The sequence below is a fragment of the Mycteria americana genome, unplaced genomic scaffold (genome assembly GCF_035582795.1).
Source record: "Mycteria americana isolate JAX WOST 10 ecotype Jacksonville Zoo and Gardens unplaced genomic scaffold, USCA_MyAme_1.0 Scaffold_46, whole genome shotgun sequence".
NCBI classification, from domain to species: Eukaryota; Metazoa; Chordata; class Aves; order Ciconiiformes; family Ciconiidae; genus Mycteria; species Mycteria americana.
The window spans coordinates 389143-409269 of NW_027445633.1; the positions used below are offsets into that span (position 1 = coordinate 389143).

The 20127-nt window shown below is 52.9% G+C and overlaps 2 protein-coding genes across 2 annotated transcripts; one reads left to right on the forward strand and one right to left on the reverse strand.

Annotated features, from left to right (window-relative positions):
• Positions 1-4539: 4539 nt before the first annotated feature.
• Positions 4540-5490, reverse strand: LOC142403861 (olfactory receptor 14I1-like). Its single transcript, XM_075490161.1, has one exon. It carries the CDS (start codon positions 5488-5490, stop codon positions 4540-4542), a length of 951 nt encoding a protein of 316 aa, XP_075346276.1.
• Positions 5491-16899: 11409 nt separating this feature from the next.
• Positions 16900-17490, forward strand: LOC142403862 (olfactory receptor 14J1-like). Its single transcript, XM_075490162.1, has one exon. The coding sequence runs from the start codon at positions 16900-16902 to the stop codon at positions 17488-17490; it is 591 nt and encodes a 196-aa protein (XP_075346277.1).
• The last annotated feature ends 2637 nt before the right edge of the window (positions 17491-20127 follow it).

The following is a 20127-nucleotide window of genomic DNA, read 5'->3' on the forward strand; positions in this document are numbered from 1 at the left end:
ATTCCACCTGTCCTAACTAAATTGACCAGGTCTGAAGTCACCTTTCCAGCAGCCCATCTGCACAGAAACACTGGCAATTGCTCTCTAGCTTTGCCTTCGCCTTACTCTTTGATCATTCAGGCACCCCTCAACAATCCAGTAGCTGCTTTGAGCTTCCGGGAGTTAAAAGCCTGCCTATCTTTCAGTAGTCTGTCTAATTTAGTCTAAAGAGCCAACTCTTTAATTGAGTTTAGTTTATAATTTCCTTTCTGTCTAAAACATTTCTTGCATGATTATGCCTTGTGGGAGGTGAACCTCATGGGTGGCAGCTTGTACTTGGCATACACTTGAGGAGTGTGTTTGATTTGAATGGTGAATCTTAATCAGTTTTAATTTGTTTGCTCAAAATTAAGAAAATCCCTCTTTGCCTTTGTGCAGCCAGGTCTCTAAGGAAAGCGGTGGGAGCTGGTACGAAGGAGCTGTACCATCCAGCTGCAGACTGCAGAGGAGGTCTGATGTAAGGAAAAGGGACACAAGTCCCAGGTGGCTGATGAGAGACATGATGGGGTTGAGGAGGTGAGGAGCAAGGTTGTCCATACTGTGTCAGACCTCAAGGGACAGCTTCTCCTACCAGTGCAGACCTCCTTAGGAGAGACCCTGGATGAATATCAACCAGACAATGCTCCTATTGTCTCTTCTCTAAACTGAAAATTAATAAAATACACCCTTTAAAATAAAAGATCATGTTTATTAGAAGTTCTTTGAAATCTTTCTCCAGCAGTGCACTAGGAAAACTCCCTAATTAACTGTACAAGACTAGAAGAAAATTACAGGAAGGCACATGGCTCATTAGGGCTTGCTTTATTTTAATGAGCCCCATGGGGCATTTGGTGCTGAGTCCTGGAACCTCAGGTACTGAGAGGAGATTGCACAAACCCCCCAAAGAGTCAACACCAAAAGCCAAACCCAAAGTACCTTGAAGCATTAATGAGCCCCACTGAGGGCCATTACTGACAAAGCCTCCCCAGGGACTCGTTAGAGCAGACAACTGGAGGCCATGATGACAGGTAGGCAAAGGCACTGTGCAGGCAGCTGAGATGCTGAGAAAACCCTGGCTTTGTTCTATGAAGCAGAAGGGCCAAGCTCTGACCCCCAGCCCCAGGGAAGGCAGCTCCTGTCCTTCACACAGTGCTCAGGGCTGTTCCTGGGGCAGTGGGATGTGGGGTGTGTGGTGCTGAGGGAAGGACAACGCTATGACAGTTCCCAGCCCTGCTGGGGGTGTGCAAGGAGGCAGTGAGGCCCCAGTGCCTCAGGACAACGTCTCTCCTCATAGGTCTTGGTAGCATGGATGATTGCCATTGTTAAGAGGAAAAGCCTAGGTTTCTGTTGATGACTTCCAACCTTGCCAGCGCTCTTTGCCATCTCCACCACAGGTTGTCCTACGCTGTCCCACAGCTGCTTCTTTTGCCCTGCAGGCTGGAGACACCCATCTCGCTTCCTCACTTTGCTCTCACCCCAACATTTCCATACATTCACTGAAATCTGTCCACCCTCACACTCTGTTTCTTGAAACACAAAGAGATGGACTGATCTCCTACTCCTTCTGGAGGACTTCATGTACCACAGCACTACCCTTTGAGTGACATTTCTTCCTCGTCATGCCCAATCTCCACCTTCCAAGCTGCACTGTGTGGCAGTGTTTCTCTCTCCTGCTGTTTCCTACCTCAAGGAGAGCTCCACTCTCTAGGAAACAACCATTCAAGCAGGCATCCCAACCCATCAGCCTTCTGCTGGCCTGTCACCTGACCACACACAAGTAACCTCACCATCATCTCCCAAGGCTGCTAGCCTTTCAGCTTCTCGGATAGACACGACCAAGCTGTGTGCCTGCTGCTGTCCCAGCATGTACTCAGGCAGGAGAGACAGGACAACCAAAATGTAAGCCCCCTTCCTGGAGCGAGCCTAGGTCCTTCGGCAGAGGGGATCTCCCAGTCAATGTGCCAACCAGGTGCCTTCTGCTGGCCTGTCAGAGACCCTGGCAGATGTGAGCTTAAAAGCACAAACCCCCGCCATGAGTCAAGGGCTGAGCTATCAGCTGTTTCAGCAAGAAGTGACCTCACAGTCCCTCTCCCAGGCACATTCCTGCTGTTGGCCTATGACCTCCAGAGGCAGAAGTGACCTCACAGCCCCCTTCACAGCCATTGGCTTCCTACTGGATTATGAGTTCCCGAGACACAACTGACCATGTGATACCGTACCCAACCATCACCCTCCTTGTGGCCCAGTACCTGAGCAGATAAAAGTGAGCTTGTTCCATCACATTTATCTCATAGATTTCCTAACAACGGTTTGAGTGTAAAAATGTTTGTCAGAGGAACTGCTGCATTTATACTGGTGACTTTTATATCTCTACTTCTGCCTCTCTGTTTTTCCTTCTTCCTCTGTCTGTTCTGGCTTCAGAAAGCTCTCCAAGGAAAAGATTCATTGAATCACAGAGTAACTCGGGTTGGAAGAGACCCCTGAACATCATCCTGTCCGGCTGTCCTGCTCAAGGCAGTGTTAACCAGATGAGGTCGCTCAAGGGCCCTGCCCAATTTGGCATCATCCACAAAGGATCTGGAAAGGCTCTCCGTCACATTGTACAGGCAGTTAATGGAGACATTCAGCAGTGTTGGCCCAAGTGCTTGCGCTGAGGGATGCCACTAGCAAGCAGCCACCCGGAGGACTGTATCACCGGTAACATTTGGGCTTGATCCACCAGCCAACTTCCCACCCACTGCATCATGCATTCCTTCAGCCCAGATATCACCAATCTGGCTGTACAGAGGCTATGGCAGACCATGACAAAACCCTTGCTAAAGTCCAGGTACAAAACATCCCCGTCTTTCCCCAACCGATACAGCTTCTGCAGTCCCTTTCCTGTCCTACGAGTACCTGGAAATGGCTGCAGGGGTATTTGGCCCATCACCTTCCCAGGGAGTGAGGAGAGGATGACCAGTCTGTAATTTTCCCAATCCTCCTTCTTGCCCTTGTGGAAGAAAGGTTTGATGTCTGCCTTTTGCAAGGACCCCAGAACCTCTCTGACTGCTCTGACACATTTGAGGGCACAATCCAGAAAGGGTGACGTGAGCAGACAGGAGCATTTGCAATGAGCTGTTCCAAGGCATGTGAGATGAATCTCACTGGGACAGTGGGGTTTGTTCCTGGAGTCACACACAGAAATGGCAGGGCCCTCTGAGGGGTCCACATCTCAGATGGCCTCATGCACTCCTCATGCACACAGGGGTGTTCAGAGGCACGAGTCCTTCCCTTGCACACGCGGAGGCAGTGCACTGCAGCAGGCATGGTGACTCTCTGGCCTCCTGTTGCCACTCCCAGAGGCTGGGAGGCACCTCAGCCCTGCGGTGTATCGCCCTGCTCTGCACCTCTCTGAGATGCCCCATGGTATGAGGAATGGATACAGGGACCTCGGTTGACAGAAGCACATCCCAGTGCTGCATTCAGGTGGTTGGTTTCCCAGGGGACGTTACTCTCAAAGGGAAGTGACCTTGAGGCACTGTCTGTCCCACTGGCCTTCATGGCACCTCTAGGAATGGCTGATGGCATTTGTGCTCACTCGGGTTCACCTCCCCACACGCACACGATGTGCATGCTTAAGTCTCCTCTGAACAATGCAAACATGGACTTCTGACCCAGTCATTTGGTGTCCCTCCGTGGAGGGACAACCAACCTCTCCGGGCTGGGGTGAGAGGCCAGTGCTGGGAATGACGGTTGCAAGGGGCTGGTCTGTGACGATTGCCCTGGGGCACCTTGCCCAGGGTGTCCAGCAAACAAGGCCACAGAACAGCCCCTGCTCTGCTGGTCCTTCAAGTCTGTCCCTGGAGGCCTGACTGTGCAAGGGACACTGCTGCGTGCCCCCACCCTGCACACTCACACACTTTACCTGTTCACTGGTGTTTTCCTCAACAGGGCACTTTCTTGAGCAAGATCTTGACAGCAACTTTGAAAGAAGACCTAAGCCTTCAGGCATTGCCCTCAGGAGATCCCCTTTCTCTATGGAAACGCTGTTATGGAGGCCAGACGTGTCACAGAAGTGCCCATTGCCTGTCCATGCCTGCGGTCACAGGACTGCCACGCAGCAGGACTGTGACGAAGCTGCCAGAGCTCTCAGGCCTTACACCAACACAAGGGATCAGAAAGAGAGTGTGGAAGTGGAAAGAGAAGAGCCCGGGAAGAGCAAGCACTGGTGCTCCCTGGCAGTACTGCCATGCCGGGACTCTTGTCCACTCCAACTCTGCACACAGAAACTGTCCCTGCAGCTCCAAAATGGCCTTGGAGGAAGGATCTCAGGAAAAAGAAAAAAAAGTCACTGAAGGGCCCTTCATTTTGTTTCAACTAACAGAAAGCCTGGCTCGTCATTTACACAGCCACTTGGTCAGAAAAGAAAAGCAGACAGTGAATTAGAAAGGGGATGACAACATTCACACAAGTAAAAAACCACCACAAACAGCAAAATATACAGAAGACAGGCTGGGCCTGCAATGAGTTACATTATAACTGCTATGCAGAGGAAGATTTTTGCTTTAGAAAAAACCATCCAGTTATCAGTTTCCACACTGCATCCTTGAGCTCCTGGTTCCTCATGCTGTAGATGAGGGGGTTCACTGCTGGTGGAACCACTGAGTACAGAACTGCCATCACCAGGTCCAGTGATACAGAAGAGATTGCTGGAGGCATCAGGTAGGTAAACATGGCAGTGATCAAAACCAGGGAGATGACAACCATGTGAGGGATGCACGTGGAAAAGGCTTTGTGCCGTCCCTGCTCAGAGGGGATCCTCAGCACAGCCCTGAAGATCTGCACATAGGACAGCACAATGAAAATAAAACAGCCAAAGACTACTAAGAGACTAACCACAAGAAGCCCAAACTCGCTGAGGTAGGAGTGTGAGCAGGAGAGCTTGAGGATGTGGGGGATTTCACAGAAGAACTGGTCCAGGGCACTGCCTTGGCAGAGGGGTATGGAAAATGTATTGGCTGTGTGCAGCACAGCATAGAAGAAACAACTGCCCCAGGCAGCTGCTGCCATGTGGACACAAGCTCTGCTGCCCAGGAGGGTCCCGTAGTGCAGGGGTTTGCAGATGGCAACATAGCGGTCGTAGGCCATGACAGTGAGAAGACAATACTCTGCTGACATCAAAAAGACAAATAGAAAGACTTGGGCAGCACATCCTGCATAGGAGATGGCCCTGGTGTTCCACAGGGAACTGGCCATGGCTTTAGGGACCGTGGTGGAGATGGAGCCCAGGTCAAGAACAGAGAGGTTGAGGAGGAAGAAGTACATGGGGCTGTGGAGGCGGTGGTCGCAGGCTATAGCGGTGATGATGAGGCCGTTGCCCAGGAGGGCAGCCAGGTAGATGCCCAGGAAGAGCCAGAAGTGCACGAGCTGCAGCTGCCGTGTGTCTGCAAATGCCAGGAGGAGGAACTGGGTGGCGGAGCTTCCGTTGGACATTTGCTGCCTCTGGGCATGGGACATTGTCATAGGAGAATAATACAGTGACACGTTAGGGGAGATATGTCTGACCAAAATCAAAGCCATTTCCCATAGACCCTCCCCCTGCTACACACAGACACCCTTTACTTTTTCTCGGAGACCTTCCTTCAGCTCTGTGCCTGCAGCCCTCCTTGGTGCTGGCTGTGTGCCATGAAGAGCAGGGCATCTGCCCAAGGGCTCCTGATAAGTCAGCCCCACTCTGCAGAAGTGGGTAGGAGCAGGGACCAGTCCTGGTGTTCAAATTTGTCCTGTGAAACCACTGCTAACGCAGAATGGCCTGCCAGCATCTGCACTCCCAGTGCTGAGGAACGGGAATGGTAAAGGCAGTTTAAGAGTTCTAGGGTTTTTTCAGCTCCCCCCCCACCTCCCCTGGCGAGTATTCTTGGATGTCAGAAACCCTCAGCATTTCTGCTGCCTCAGGGAGAACAGAGTGGGTGCTGAGGCAAGACGGTTGCCTGTGGCTTAGTGGAGAGTGAGGGGAGCTGGTCTCCTGGACTCTCTGTCTAGTTCCCAGTTTCACTTGGCTTACACCTTTCTGAGGTGGAGGGTGATCACATGCCCATGTTACCCTTGAAAACCACCAGGCTCTGCTGAGAGCAGACGGATCCACCACAGACCACTAAATACCTCACGCTTTCTCAAGGTCTCAGCACCCCACTTCTAGCCAAGGACACACAGGGCTCATTTCATCAACCCAAGAGCATTTTCTCTGTCATAGCATGTCTACGCTTCTACGTGGGGCTTTCAGATAACACCAAGATGCTATAGGACAGGTTTGCATCCTGGAGAGAAGCTCGCACCTGGGAATGACACCCCAATGAGATAGCCAAGAGTCCCAATGATGGCATTTGAGTAAGAGAGATTCAGCTCATCCCCTAGATGCACTGACTGCATTGCCCACAGCCCCACAGCTTAGAGGAAAGCTGGGACGCTTGTTCCCATGGACACACCTGCATGAAAGGACACACAAGATCAGCGTGTGACTCTGCCGCTGAAACTCCACCTCCCCAGACAGCCTGACAGCAAGAACAGGAAAACACAGTAACACAGACCAGGAGAGGAACAAGGAAAAATGCAGTGAGCTTAGAGAGAGAAAGGCAGAGGCAGCCGGGCACTCAGGACAGCGTTACCCTCACCCAGCTGTGCACAACACCTCCCAGACACTCACATTACTGGGCAGCTGCTCTCAGCCCTGTGCTCTGCAGAGGGACATGGACACGTGGCTGGAGAGCTGCAGCACGGCTCTGCTGGAGCTCTGGCTGCAGAGGAGGTGGTTCACGCCTTGGACCCCACAGCCCTGAGGGCAGAGGCTTTGCTGGCTGGGACAGGAGGCGAGGGGGCTTGCTCAGGGGAAGGGGTCTGCATTGGAGGGGATCATAGGGAGATTTCTGAATTCTCCCTCCCACAACATTTCTGGTTTTCGTTTCCTCTCATTCCCTGATCATATCTCTGCTGCCTGGAGATTTTCCTCCTGGGAGGTGTTTCCCTGTCCCATGTCTTCTCTGTGTCAGTGCTCACAGATCCCATCCCAACCTCTGTGCACTCCCCCTGGCCCTACAGAAACCTGCCTGTTTGCAGGGCACTGGCTGCATGCATGGTCCTGTTTGCAGGTAGGAAAAAGGACAGGTCAGACTAAGCCTCATGGGTCCAGCAAAGGTAATGCTGGTGCTGTCCATAGGCAGAGTGGCTGAATGCACTCTGGGAGATGCCTGGCAGACCTACTGATCCCTCAAAGTTACAGTTCAGGACTCTTAGTGACTTCTCAAAATTCATACTCCTTTATCATTTATCCCCTCCCATTCCTCAAGAGTAGGAAATTGAAAACAGACTGAGGAAAGTTCTTTATCTTTATAGTAACCGTTGTCTTTACCTTCTCCTTGAAATCTTGTACTGGAAATATCCTTGGGGTGATCTGGAGCTCTGAGCAGCCCTGACCCATGCAGCACCCTCTCAACAGCAGAAAGAACCCTCCCTTGCTGGGGGTCCCTCCTTCCACCCACAGCTTCTCCCCACAGCATCCCGGGGACATCCCCAGTCAGGCTGGGTGCTCACCCTGGCAGGCGGCAGAGTCCCTGCCCAGCACACAGACCCTGGGGCACAGGGACCCTGCTCGGAAGGACAGCCCTGGGCACCCCTGCCTGCACACCCGGCATCACACCCCTGCAGCCATCCCTGGGAGAAGGCAGCCATCATGTCCTGTCCCTCTGATGGTGCAGTAGGGACTCCCTGCTCTGGAGCATGTCCTCCTCCTCCTCTACACCAGAGAATCTCTGAGAGTTGTGCTTACAGATCCCATAGGCTGTGGGATGTGCCAGCTTTAGGAGATCCCTCTCGGAACCACAGCTGCATTGCCCTGCAGCCAGAGACTTACCACGTAGAGGGCTGTGAAGATTTCTCCCCCAGTGAGCTCTCAGCATCCTCCAAGCCCAGGCTGCCTTCAACCTCTCTCTGCCTCGCTCCTCTCCCCTCGCTGCCTGCAGGCAGTGCCCTCAGCCCTGCTGCCCTTTGCAGAGGAGCTGCTCCTGGGCAGAGCTGTCTCTCTGCAGCGCTGCCCGCTTGCCAGGAGCTCCCTCCATGCCAGGAGCCCAGCCCAGCTCAGCAGCAGAGGACCAGCCCAAGGCAGCACTTTCTCTGCCCCCTCTGGGCTCCCTCCAGGTGTCCCTGGGGCTGCAGGGGAACCTGCTGGGAAACAGGCTGAAGGCAGCACTCGTGTTCCCTCCCTCACCTGGGGAGAGACACTTCTTTCCAGCTGTGTCATTTCACTTTCCAGAGTCAGATTTAGGTCCTATAATCACTTTTCCTTATCCCATCATTAGACAGAACACCCAGACAGTGACAGGGAGGGATCTCCTGTACCCCTGCTGAGGGAAGGGATTCAGCAGAGTCCACAGAGGCATCTCATCCTGGGTCTCTAGTCCTGGGGCTGGAAGGGGATCCAGCTCATTCCCATGAAGACCACAAACCCACAGGAGGTGGAATTCCTCTTGCCTCGCTTCAGGTGTGCACAAAATTAGCACCTGCATGTGAGCTCCTTGTCTCAGCTCCCATGCTCATTCCTAGAGATGGAGACCAGGGCTGAGGTTTTCAGACACAAACATCTGGTGACATTTGGGGTTCAGGAGGTGGTCCACAATACGTGCACGAGACTGCAAGCTCTAATGAAGCAGTTCATAGAGACAGGGCAGCATCTGGGGGCATCTTCTTGGAGGCTGATGGGAAATTAAATTGGGCAGCTGGAATGACAGCAGATGCCCAAATTTAGGACCACTATATTCCTTCTGTACAGGGCTGCCTATAGAGGTATTCAGCTGATCAAATGGAGTCATGCGGCATAGGGAGAGCTCTGTTTCTCTTCTCTTCACCATTAACTGTATTTTCTACACATCCTTCGAGTATAATGGCAGTTGTGTCAAATGCATCCCTTGCACTCCAATTGTCCAACCTAATTCAGGGCAGCTGAATCTTAATTTAATATGCAGTTACAGGCCTGCAGAGATGCCAGGGGTGAGATGCCAGGGCTCACCCTGATCACGTGCGATGCCAGGGCTCTGCAGCACAACTACATGAAGCTGACATGGACAGCACAGGTCCTATACAGGAACCCCATCCCCATTCAAACTCGTTGTGTGGCAGGCATCACCCAGGGCATCTCAGACAGATTCAGTGCCTTTGGGCCAGTGACTGAATCGCACCACTGCAGTCACGCAAGGTTATTCCCTTCTCTTTCCAGTGGATGCAGGGCAGTGCATGAATACAAAGCACATAACGCCAAGGTCTCCAGTCATGTGCATTCCCTCTCAAACTCTCCTGGGTCTTCCCTTCCTCATCGTTCAACCACCCCCTCCATGTCACAATCATGGATCATGCCAGTGATTTTCACAGTGTGCCTGAATCACAGGATGTCCAACGCCAAGGACATTTTCAACATCATCTCTTCCTTCCTGAGATCAGCTTCACCTCCACCGCAGGCCCTCAGGGCTGCAGACACAACAGACAGCAAACCCCTCTCCTGCTCAGATGCAATGCCAAGCTCTGTTTCTCTCTGGCCTTGGGGAGAGCGGGCTTTGCTCTCTTTGTGGGCACCTCATTTCTTCTTCACACTGCCCTGTGCCATCCACTCCAGCATGTCTCTGCTCTGAAGCAAAGCCTTTGCACAGCTGAGGGCTTGGGGGCTTGGTAGCAGCTTTCCCTGCTGCAAGTCTGCTCTCAGCCCAAATGTGCCCCAGCTGAGGTGCTGCAGCCCAGACATGCACTGATGCCTTCAGCCTGGGGCACAGAGAGGAGGAGCTGGGGCTGTGTGTGCAACCTCTTCATTCCACTTGGAGGGAAGAACAGCTGAGCCTGTTGGGACAGCTCACATGGCTGGGCTGCGGTGATGGGTGGGTACAGGATGATCAGGAGGCCAGAAAGGTCAGGAGGGAAGTGTCCTCAGTGTGAAGGAGCTGAGCTGCTTAGGTGTGTGGAGCTCCTCTATGGGATGAACATGTTGGGTGAGCCCTTGGGGGTGAGGGTCAGAGGAGAGGCTGGTAAGGGTGACGTTTTGGTGGGAGACAAAGAACCCATTGAAGTCGCCCTGTGGACTTTAATTACCCTGGCATTCACTGGGAGGGGACCACAACAGCATGCAAACAGTCCTGGAGCTTTCTGGAGGGGCTTGGTCAAGACACAGCTTGGGACACAGGTCTTTATAGCACAGTTGCCAGATTGGTCATCTGTGGTGATGCTCATCTGCATCTGTTCCTCTCAAAGAAGGAAGAACTGTACATGGACTTGAAAACCAGTGTCAGCCTTGGCTGTCATGACCATGGAATAGTGGGATCTCACCTCGCAAGGGGAAGGAGAATAGAAGAGTGCAGATGCCAGACCTCAGAGGAGCAGACTTTGGCCTGGTCTTGTGACTTTTAGTGGGGGAGCCCATGTGAGCAGCACAGAAGGGCAGCAGAGCTCACTACAGCTGTGGTCTGACAAAAAGATGAAATGAAGATAATGTGTGGCTGAATTTGCTCAAGTTAGGTGTAGATAGGTGTGAGGTACTCTTGGCTTATGTCTTCACCAGTGAGATCCCCAAGTTCCATGTGCTGAAGAGGCAGAACCCCAGGCAAATCCAGCAGTGGATGGAGGTCAAGTCAGGGGTTTCCTAGGTAAGCTCAACCCTTCATAGTCCATTGGACCTGATGGGATGAATCCCAGGGTGTTGAGAGACCAGGCCCATGTCATAGCAGGGCTGCCCTGATACATTGTGGAAGGTCATCAGGAGTGGAGAAAGCAAAAAGCCAATCCTGCATACATCTTCTAAAAAGACCCAAGGACTGAGCAGGGGAGTTATAGGCTGCAGCGACAGAGTCCAGGAGCTGCGTGGCTGGGCAGCAGCTCTGTGGAAATGGCTCTGGTGGTCCTGGAGTTTCATGAGGCAAAACAGGAGCCAGCAGTGAAGGCGGCCAACAGCATCCTGGGCTGTGTGAGCAGGAGCACAGCCAGAAGGAGTGATTATCCCCCTCTGCTCAGCACCTTTTACACCACACCCTGCACAATGACAGTGAGACAATGGCAAACAGGAACCAGATCACTGGAGGGCCGCTAAGGTGGTAACCCTCCAATTATCCTTCAAGTGTTTCTGTGATTTCCCTAAGAATGTCAGTATCTACAACAACAAACACAACAGCAAAAGCATTAATCTGCCTCAATATAGGTATCTGCAGCGGAGCAATCTGCATCTGTGGTAGCCCCTCTGGGCAATTCCAATGGAATCAGTATTTGCAATATACAGCGTGATACCCAGTCCACAAGTACATATCTGAAGTGGTTCAGGTGAAGGGTGGTCTTGCAAAAGTCACCCCTTTGTGTCCCCAGGTGGCATGGACACTGCTGGTTTTCCTCTCCAGAGAGCGGGAGAGGCTGGATCCCCTTCTCAGGACAGATTCCTTGCCAGGAAGCCACAGGCATGGGGCTAGCTCACCTGGTTCTTACTGGCACTTCACTCAGCGTCTGCTCTGATATATTTGGTGCATTTCTGTGACTACTCTTTCTGCACAGACAGTCGTAAAGAGACAGCCGTTTCATAAAAGGTAGTGTACAAAAGGCCCTGTTGTGGCCGCGAAAGCTCACCGCAAGCTCTGGAGGCAGCAAGGAAGATTGTAAAAAGCATCTGGAAGATCCAAAATGCCCAAGGCCTCTTCTGAAGAGTGAGTGACCCGGAGCAGTAGTGCTTGGCCATGTGTAGGTGTGGGAGAGAGGGTTGGGGGATGTCAGTGAGAAACAAGGGGATGGCTGGTGGCTTTAGCCAATGCTCAAAACCATGTGTGAAACCAGCAATGGAAAGCAGGGGATGTCTGTGGGTGGAGGTTGAGGAAGAGGATAGCCCTGAGAATGCCACAGGAAGGAAGGTCCCTCCTGTGCCAATCAGCGATGATAAAGATGTTTCCATCTTGTGTGCATGCCTCAGCCTGACAGATGGGGAATGCCCACTGCTGGGGTGGCTGTGCTCAGTCATCCACATGAGCTCACCGTGCTGACCAGCACCCTTAGATGCAACCTCTCCAGTCCCACGGACTGGTAAGGGTGAAGTTTGCTCAAGTAACCCCTGGCTTGATCCCCATCCAGCCCTGGTTGTTCTCCTCCAGAGTACTGCTTCAGAGCCCAAAGGCCTGGGAGACCTTGCTGGTATAACTGAGGCAAAGAGGACACAGAGTATCTCAAATCTGTCTACACCTACTCTTACTAAATTCAGCAGTGATCCCACAGTCTCTCTCTTTCTTCTTTAACTGTTCCTGATGTAGTAACAGCTCTTCTTGGTTCTGTTGCATTCACTTTCCAGTTGCAATTAGTTTTTTATAAGGATCATTGCTGTGCTTGAAGGATGCTGTCTTTGAAGACAAGATGTATCCAGGCACATTGGGAAAATGATTGGTCTGTTCCTTGACTGTATCATCAAGGGACTGAGTAAAGACCCCCGTGTGATGTGCTTCGTGTTCACACAACGCCTGCAGCTGTTGGGTAGAGGAGGGACAGACCTTGCCTCTCTGATGGCATTTGATGACCGATGCCCCTGACTGATGGCAACAGTCAATGGCACACAGGCAGCAAATCGCACTCCCTGTGATGCTGTCTGGGGTGTCTGTTACACGTCTGCTCTGAATGGGAATTGCTTTCCTGTAAGTCCTCTGCTGTTCCTGCAAGCCCTGGCATCTCCCGTAGCTCTGTGGGCCTGGATTTGAACATTAAATTCAGTGGCTGCCCTAAATTCTGTTGGGCAACGTGGGGATGACCATGAGAAACCTGCCAGTGGAGTCAGTGGAGATCTGGTAAATACAGCAGAAGGAGAAAAAAGAGGCTGAGCTCTCCCTATGGCACATGACTCCAACTGTTCAGATGAGTAACTCGAGAAGCTGCCCTGAGCGTAAGAAGTTCAGCTGCCCATAACTTGGCAACCTTTTAGATGGCCAAAGGAAATTCTCAACAGCCTCCAAGAGGATGCCCCCAGATGCTGCCCTGTCTCTACGAACTGCTCCATTTCAGTTTACAGTTCCCTGCACATGTCTTTGACTACTTCTGGCACCTCAAGTGTCTGCAGACATTTGCATCTCACTCCTAGCATCCCTCTCTATTGCTGAGCATGGGAGCTGAGACAAGGAGCTCATATGCAGGTGCCTGTTTTGTGCATAGTTGGACTGAGGCGAGGAAATCCCACTTCCACCTCCTGTGGGTCTGTGGCAGGCATGGGAGGGAGTTGAGTCCCCTTCCAGCCCCAGGACTACACACCCAGGATGAGATGCTCCATTGACTCAGCTGCATCCCTTCCCTCAGAACAGGTAAAGGACAACCCGTCCATGTCACTGTGCAGGTGTCCTGTCTAATGATGGAACAAGGAAAGGTGATTCTCATGCCCAAATATTTTCCTCATCGCAGAAAATACAGTGCTGGGAAGAAGTGTCTCCCCCCCCTGCTGAGGGAGGGAACATGAGTGCTGCCTTCAGCCTGTTTCCCAGCAGGTTCCCCTGCAGCCCCAGGGACACCTGGAGGGAGCCCAGAGGGGGCAGAGAAAGTGCTGCCTTGGGCTGGTCCTCTGCTGCTGAGCTGGGCTGGGCTCCTGGCATGGAGGGAGCTCCTGGCAAGCGGGCAGCGCTGCAGAGAGACAGCTCTGCCCAGGAGCAGCTCCTCTGCAAAGGGCAGCAGGGCTGAGGGCACTGCCTGCAGGCACTGAGGGCAGACAAGAAGAGCGAGAGAGAGCTCCTGGAGTGGGAGGAGAGGTGAGAGCTCACTGTTGGAGAAATCTTCACAGCCCTTGACACGGTAAGTCTCTGGCTGCAGGGCAATGCAGATGAGTTCCTGGAAGTGTCTGCTAGACCTGGCACATGTCACAGCTGATAGGACCTGCCAGGATGGCTCTCCTGGCTTTTCTGGTGTGGAGGAGGAAGAGGACGTGCTCCAGAGCAGGGCTTGCCTGCTGCACCATCAGAGGGACAGTGGAGACAGCTCCCTCCTCCCAGGGATGGCTGCAGGGGTGCCAAGCTGGGTGTGCAGGCAGGGCTGCCCCAGGCTCCGAGCAGGGTCCCTGCACCCCAGGGTGCTGTTTGCCATGACAGGGACTCTGCTGCCTGCCAGGGTCAGCACTCAGCCTGCCCGGGGAGCTCCCCTCGGTGCTGTGGGGAGAAGCTGTGGGTGGAAGGAGGGACCCCCAGCAGGGCAGGGAAGGGTCCTTCTGCTGTCAAGAGGGTGCTGCATGGGTCAGGGCTGCTCACAGCTCCAGATCAGCCCCAGGGCATTTCCAAGGGGATGTTTCAAGAGGAACGTGAAGGCAGGGGCTACCTGGAAAGGAAGGTGCTTCTCTTAGGCTTCAATTTCATGCTGTGGGGCTGTAAAGGGAAAAGGAGCTGCCACTTCTGAGAAGGGACTGGGGTTTTTGAACTGTTACGTGATCAGAAGATCTGCTGGGAACCTTATAAACTGCCTTCACCTACCCCTCAGCCTACAGGCAACACCAGCATCACCTCTGCTGGCAACATCACGGTTTGTCTGACCTGCTCTTTACCACCTGCAAGCAGGGAGATGTCCCTAGACAGTGCCCTCCCACGGGCAGTGTTCTGTAGGGCAGAACTGAGTGCACAGATGGTGGGATGGGGTCTCTCAGAATTTGCTCTGAGGAAAACATTGTGGGGCAGGGAAGCAGGTGGAAAAGGCGCAAGAAGCAGAGGGCTGGGCAAGGAAGAAGAAGAGAAAACTAAACATAGTAATGTCATGGGAAGGAGAATGGGGAAAACTCCCTGTCACCCCCTCCAGTGTGGTCACCTTCCGCTGAGCAAGCCCCCTTGCCTCCTCTCTGACCCAGCAAAGTCTCTGCCCTCGTGGCCGTGGGGCACCAGGCATCAGCCGTCCCCTCTGCAGCCAGAGCTCCAGCAGAGGAGAGGTGCCTCTCTCCAGCCAAGTGCCCATTTCCCTCTGCAGAGCACAGGGACCGAGTGTGACTGCCGTGCAGCATGGCTGTATGTGAGGCTGTGTGCATGGCTGGTTACGGTGACGACGTTCTCAAGTGCCTTTGTCTCTCTTCTTGCCTCTCTTGGCAGAAGGATTGTGGTGCAGCTCCTTCATTTCCCACTTTCCCTCCTGTGCTGCTCCTGTTCCTGCCTTTGGGCTCCGTGGGGTTGGGGGAGTTTCTGACACTGACCCTTCAAGGCTTCCTAGGCAGGGGTCTGTGTGGGGGTGAGGTGTCCCAGCCCCCTTCTGTCCCGTGGAGTTCCAGGAACTGTGGCCTGTGGGCTTGTGAAACGAATGGCTCTCCCCAAAGGAGATCCTCTCTGCAGAACACTTGACCATTTCCCTGCAGTGTCCTGCCTGGCTGTGAGCTTGACACCAGACACAGCTGTCTCACAGCATCTGTGTGATACCTGAGACACCCATAAAGGAGCCCCAGAGGTGCTAAGACTGTGGAAATGGTCTTGAAAAAGCAGCTGTAGATGGGCGTCCTGGTTTCGGCTGGGATAGAGTTAATTTTCTTCCTAGTAGCTAATATAATGCTGTGTTTTGGGTTTAGGATGAGAATAATGTTGATAGCACACTGATGTTTTAGTTGTGGCTAAGTAATGTTTACACCAGTCGAGGACTTTTCATCTTCCCCTGCTCTGCCAGGTGCCCAAGAAGCTGGGAGGGGGCACAGCCAGGATAGTTGATCCAAACTGGCCAAAGGGCTATTCCATACCATATGACATCATGCTCAGTATAGAGACTGGGGGAGGTGGCTGGGGAGCAGCTATCACTACTTGGGGACTGGCTGGGCATTGGTCGGTGGGTGGTGAGCATTTGCATCACTTGTTTTTTTTTCCTGGGTTTTGTCCCTATATCTCTCTTTTGTTGTTTTCCTTCTTGTTACATTTTGTAATTATTATTAATAGTATTATTATATTATTTTTTCTTTTTCCCAATTATTAAACTGTTCTTATCTCAACCCACAAGTTTTCTTACTTTTGCTCTTCCAATTCTATCCCCCATCCCACTGAGGTGGCGGGGGGGGGGCAGGGGGTGAGCAAGCGGCTGTGTGGTTCTGAGTTGCTGACTTGAGTGAAACCACGACAGTGGGCAGCTGAAAGGTGCCCTGCGTGTCCTTGCCTAGAAGGGGAGTGTTGAGGCCACTGTCAGGTGCCCTGTGAAAGAGGAACAAGTTTGGAGATCTCAGCTTTGAGTCCAGACTCCTCTACCCTCAGCAGGGTGCAGTTTCTTTTAAGGGTAAGATACGACCGCGATCATCCTCCAACTCAAGCACACGCGAGCACAGGGCAGCTGGGAACAAGACCAATAGATAGACCAGCTCCCCACAGCCTGCACTGAGTGACAGTGAACCCTTTGCTACTCAGGTCTCACGATAGAAATGCTGAGGATTTCTAACTTTGAAGATGATTGCCCAGGTAGGACAGGAGTATCTGAAAGAAAATAAAGAAAATGAAAGATTCTCATTTTCTTCCTTGAAAACTCTGTGCTAAATTCTCACTCCTTTTCTCTTCTTCAACAGCCCCCCATGCCCAGAGGCAGCAAATGTCCAACAGCAGCTCCATCACCCAGTTCCTCCTCCTGGCCTTTGCGGACAAACGGGAGCTGCAGCTCTTGTACTTCTGGCTCTTCCTGGGCATCTACCTGGCTGCCCTTCTGGGCAACGGCCTCATCATCACCGCCGTAGCCTGTGACCACCGCCTCCACAGCCCCATGTACTTCTTCCTCCTCAACCTCTCTGTTCTTGACCTTGGATGCATCTCCACCACTGTCCCCAAATCTATGGCCAGTTCCTTGTGGGACACCAGGGCCATCTCCTACACAGGATGTGCTGCACAGGTCTTTTTCTTCCTCTTCTTGATGTCAGCTGAGTATTGTCTTCTCACGATCATGGCCTATGACTGCTATGTTGCCATCTGCCAACCCCTGCACTACGGGACCCTCCTGGGCAGCAGAGCTTGTGTCCACATGGCAGCAGCTGCCTGGGGCAGTGGGTTTCTCACTGCTGTGCTGCACACGGCCAACACATTTTCCATACCCCTCTGCCAAGGCAATTCCCTGGACCAGTTCTTCTGTGAAGTGCCCCAGATCCTCAAGCTCTCCTGCTCACACTCCTACCTCAGGGAAGTTGGTCTTATTGTCACCAGTTTTGTCCTTGCCCTTGGGTGTTTTGTTTTCATTGTGCTGTCCTATGTGCAGATCTTCAGGGCTGTGCTGAGGATCCCCTCTGAGCAGGGACAGCACAAAGCCTTTTCCACGTGCGTCCCTCACCTGGCCGTGGTCTCCCTGCTTGTCAGTACTAGCCTGTTTGCCTACCTGAAGCCCCCGTCCATCTCCTCTCCATCCATGGATCTGGTGGTGGCTGCGCTGTACTCGGTGGTGCCTCCAGCAGTGAACCCCCTCATCTACAGCTTGAGGAACCAGGAGCTCAAGGATGCCCTGAGAAAACAAATTCAATGCTTTCACCTTCAGCAGCAGTAAGCTGCCCATCTCTCCTCACTGGTTAATTATAGTTTTTCCCATGATGATCATGGTCATACAGGGATATTTGTATTCATCCTGCATCTCCAGAAGCGTGGCCTGGCTGTACCTACCTTTGGACAATGTGTCATCGCGGTGTCAGAGCTGGCTTCCTGAGGAGCATCTCTGTAATAAATGGTGTGTCCCCATGGCAGCTCCTGACGGCTGGGCTCTTCTTTTTGCTGAAGTCAGGACTAGTCTCCAGGAACTGCACTCACCATGGCCTGTTGCTGAGCTTGGTTCTCAGTGGCCTCACGGGGAAAGGGCACTGGGAGATGTTTTGGGGAGTAAGGGATGGACTCAGCTCTCAGCTGTGGGTGCCAAATGGCACTGGAGATGGTGAACGGGCTCCAAATTGCCTGCCCAGGGCTCTCCCACATGCAGCAGAGCTGAATGAAATCTGTCCAGCTTTCTGGAGGGGAAACTGCAGTCCCCAGGAGAGCAGAGGGCATCTACAAGGAAATTATGTGCCTGCTGGTGGCCATCCGAAAAGAAGGGACCATCCAAGGTGGAGTCACCCCAAGGCAAAGTGATATATTTAAGTATCCACAAGTAAACAAGGGCTCTGCCATCCCAGGGGAGTCTGTGGGGACCCAGCAAGATCAGCAAAAGGAGACTGGAGGGTGATTCATGTCTCCTTCAGTAAAAGCTTATGGATGCTTCAATGTGTACACTGGATAATATCCTGAGTCATGAGAAATGCTCTGAGCTCCTTCCACAGCTTTAGACCCCTGGCAAGGAGCTTCTGGCAGTGCCCAGTCCAGCTGGCCCTGACCGGCACAGCCAGTGTGGAGTCACTCCATGGTCCCACAGCCCACTTGCTCTGCAGAGCATCACTGCCAGCTTGGAGCCCTGTGAGGAGCACAAAGAAGGGGCTGGGAGCACCAGGCTGGCTCAGAGGAGGGATGGGGAGAGATCAGACGGGAGCTCACCAGGGCTGGAAATGTCCTCTGAGAGAAAAATGCTGGTGTTCAGCTACTCCAAGATAATACACAGAATCTGGGTATCCTAAAGCATGCTCACGATGCAGAGCCAGAAGTCCTTGCTGTCTTGGTGCTCCACCAGGCCTGGGAAGTGGCTGGAGGAGGATTGGTGTCCACCACTTGCCATCTCTTAGTGCCATCGTCCCCCCAGAAGGGTGGCATGGAAAGGAAGGCTGGGACCCTGTGTGAGGGCTTGCACTGAAGGCAGTATTGACCCAGAAGCCACATCGTTTTGCTGTGGTCCTTCAGTCCCTGTGACCAGCATGTGTCCTTGAGACAAACTTCCCCACCCTGTGTGTCAGCCCGTACCCCAAAAGCTACCCCAAGACAAAGCTGCTCTGCCAGTGTCCAGCTGTGACCACAGGAAGGACAAGACCTCTCCTGGGTCCTCTGCAGGGCTCAGCATACAGAGGATAACTTGGGAAACTGTAGACCATCCCCATGCCCATGGAGGCCCTCAAGAAGAGTCCCTCAGTCCAAATATCCAGCCCCGCTTGTCGCTGCATGAACAGCCAGGAGAAACTGCCCCAGGAGCCTCATTGCAGACCCCATCTCCTCAGTCCAGCCCCAGCCCCGAGCTGGACAGGGCTCTCCCCCTTGTCACTGTGGTGGTTCCAGGGACCCAAGAGACACCTGGGGGGGAGATGTTTGGTGGGCAGTGCCAACCCAGTGCTCCCAGCAGCTCCTCTGCAGCCAGAGCAGCTCTCCATGGTCAGAACAGGACTCACTGCTGCTCAGGGGATCGGGGGTCTCTTGGGTGCTGCAGCCACTGGCACTGCCTGCTGCAGCTCCCAGACTGAGGGCCGAGCTTTGGTGTCCTGCAACACAGCTCGTGCTGGGTTTGCACCGCTGGTCACAACCCTCTGTCCCTGGTTATTTAGTCAGCTCTCAGTCCACCTCACTTTCCCCTTATCTAACCGATAGCACATCCAGGAGGATGCTAGAGGAGACAGGCTGACAGCTCTCAAGATCCTCCTTCTTGCCCTTCTTCAAGGCAGGATTGACACTGGCTTCCTTCCACTCCTCAGGAACCTATCCCAGTAACCATGACCTTTAAAAGAGAATGGAGAGTGGCCTCGCAGTGACTTTGGCCAGCTCCCTCAGCACTCGTGGGTGCATCCCCTCAGTTCCCATAGGCTCAGGTATGTTCAGTTTGTTTAAATGTTCCCTGACCTGAGACTCCTGCACCAACGCTAAGTCTCCCTTGCTCCACATTTTCGTGTGGTCTCAGGGCCCTGGGATGACTGAAAGCCGGTCATAACAGAAACGACTGAGGTGAGGAAGATATTGACTGGGGATTTTCCATATGCTGGACCATATACTATGTACATTTTCCTTAGTCTTCTTTTCACTCTTTATGTAGTTGTAAAAATTATTTTTGTTGTCCGTCAGGTCAACAGCCAGATTCAGCTCGAGCTGGGCTTTGGCTTTCCTAAGCCCATCTCTGCACGCTTGGGAAGTTATCGTCGATGTCCTCCAGAAGACTTCTGGATGGGTTGTGCCTTGATCTCTTGCCCCTCAGGCAAGGAATTGAACCAACCAAGGTGGTTCAATTCTAAGACCAGGAGAAACAGAGTGTGACAACATGAGGCTTCTTCCAGTGCCCTAAAGAAGG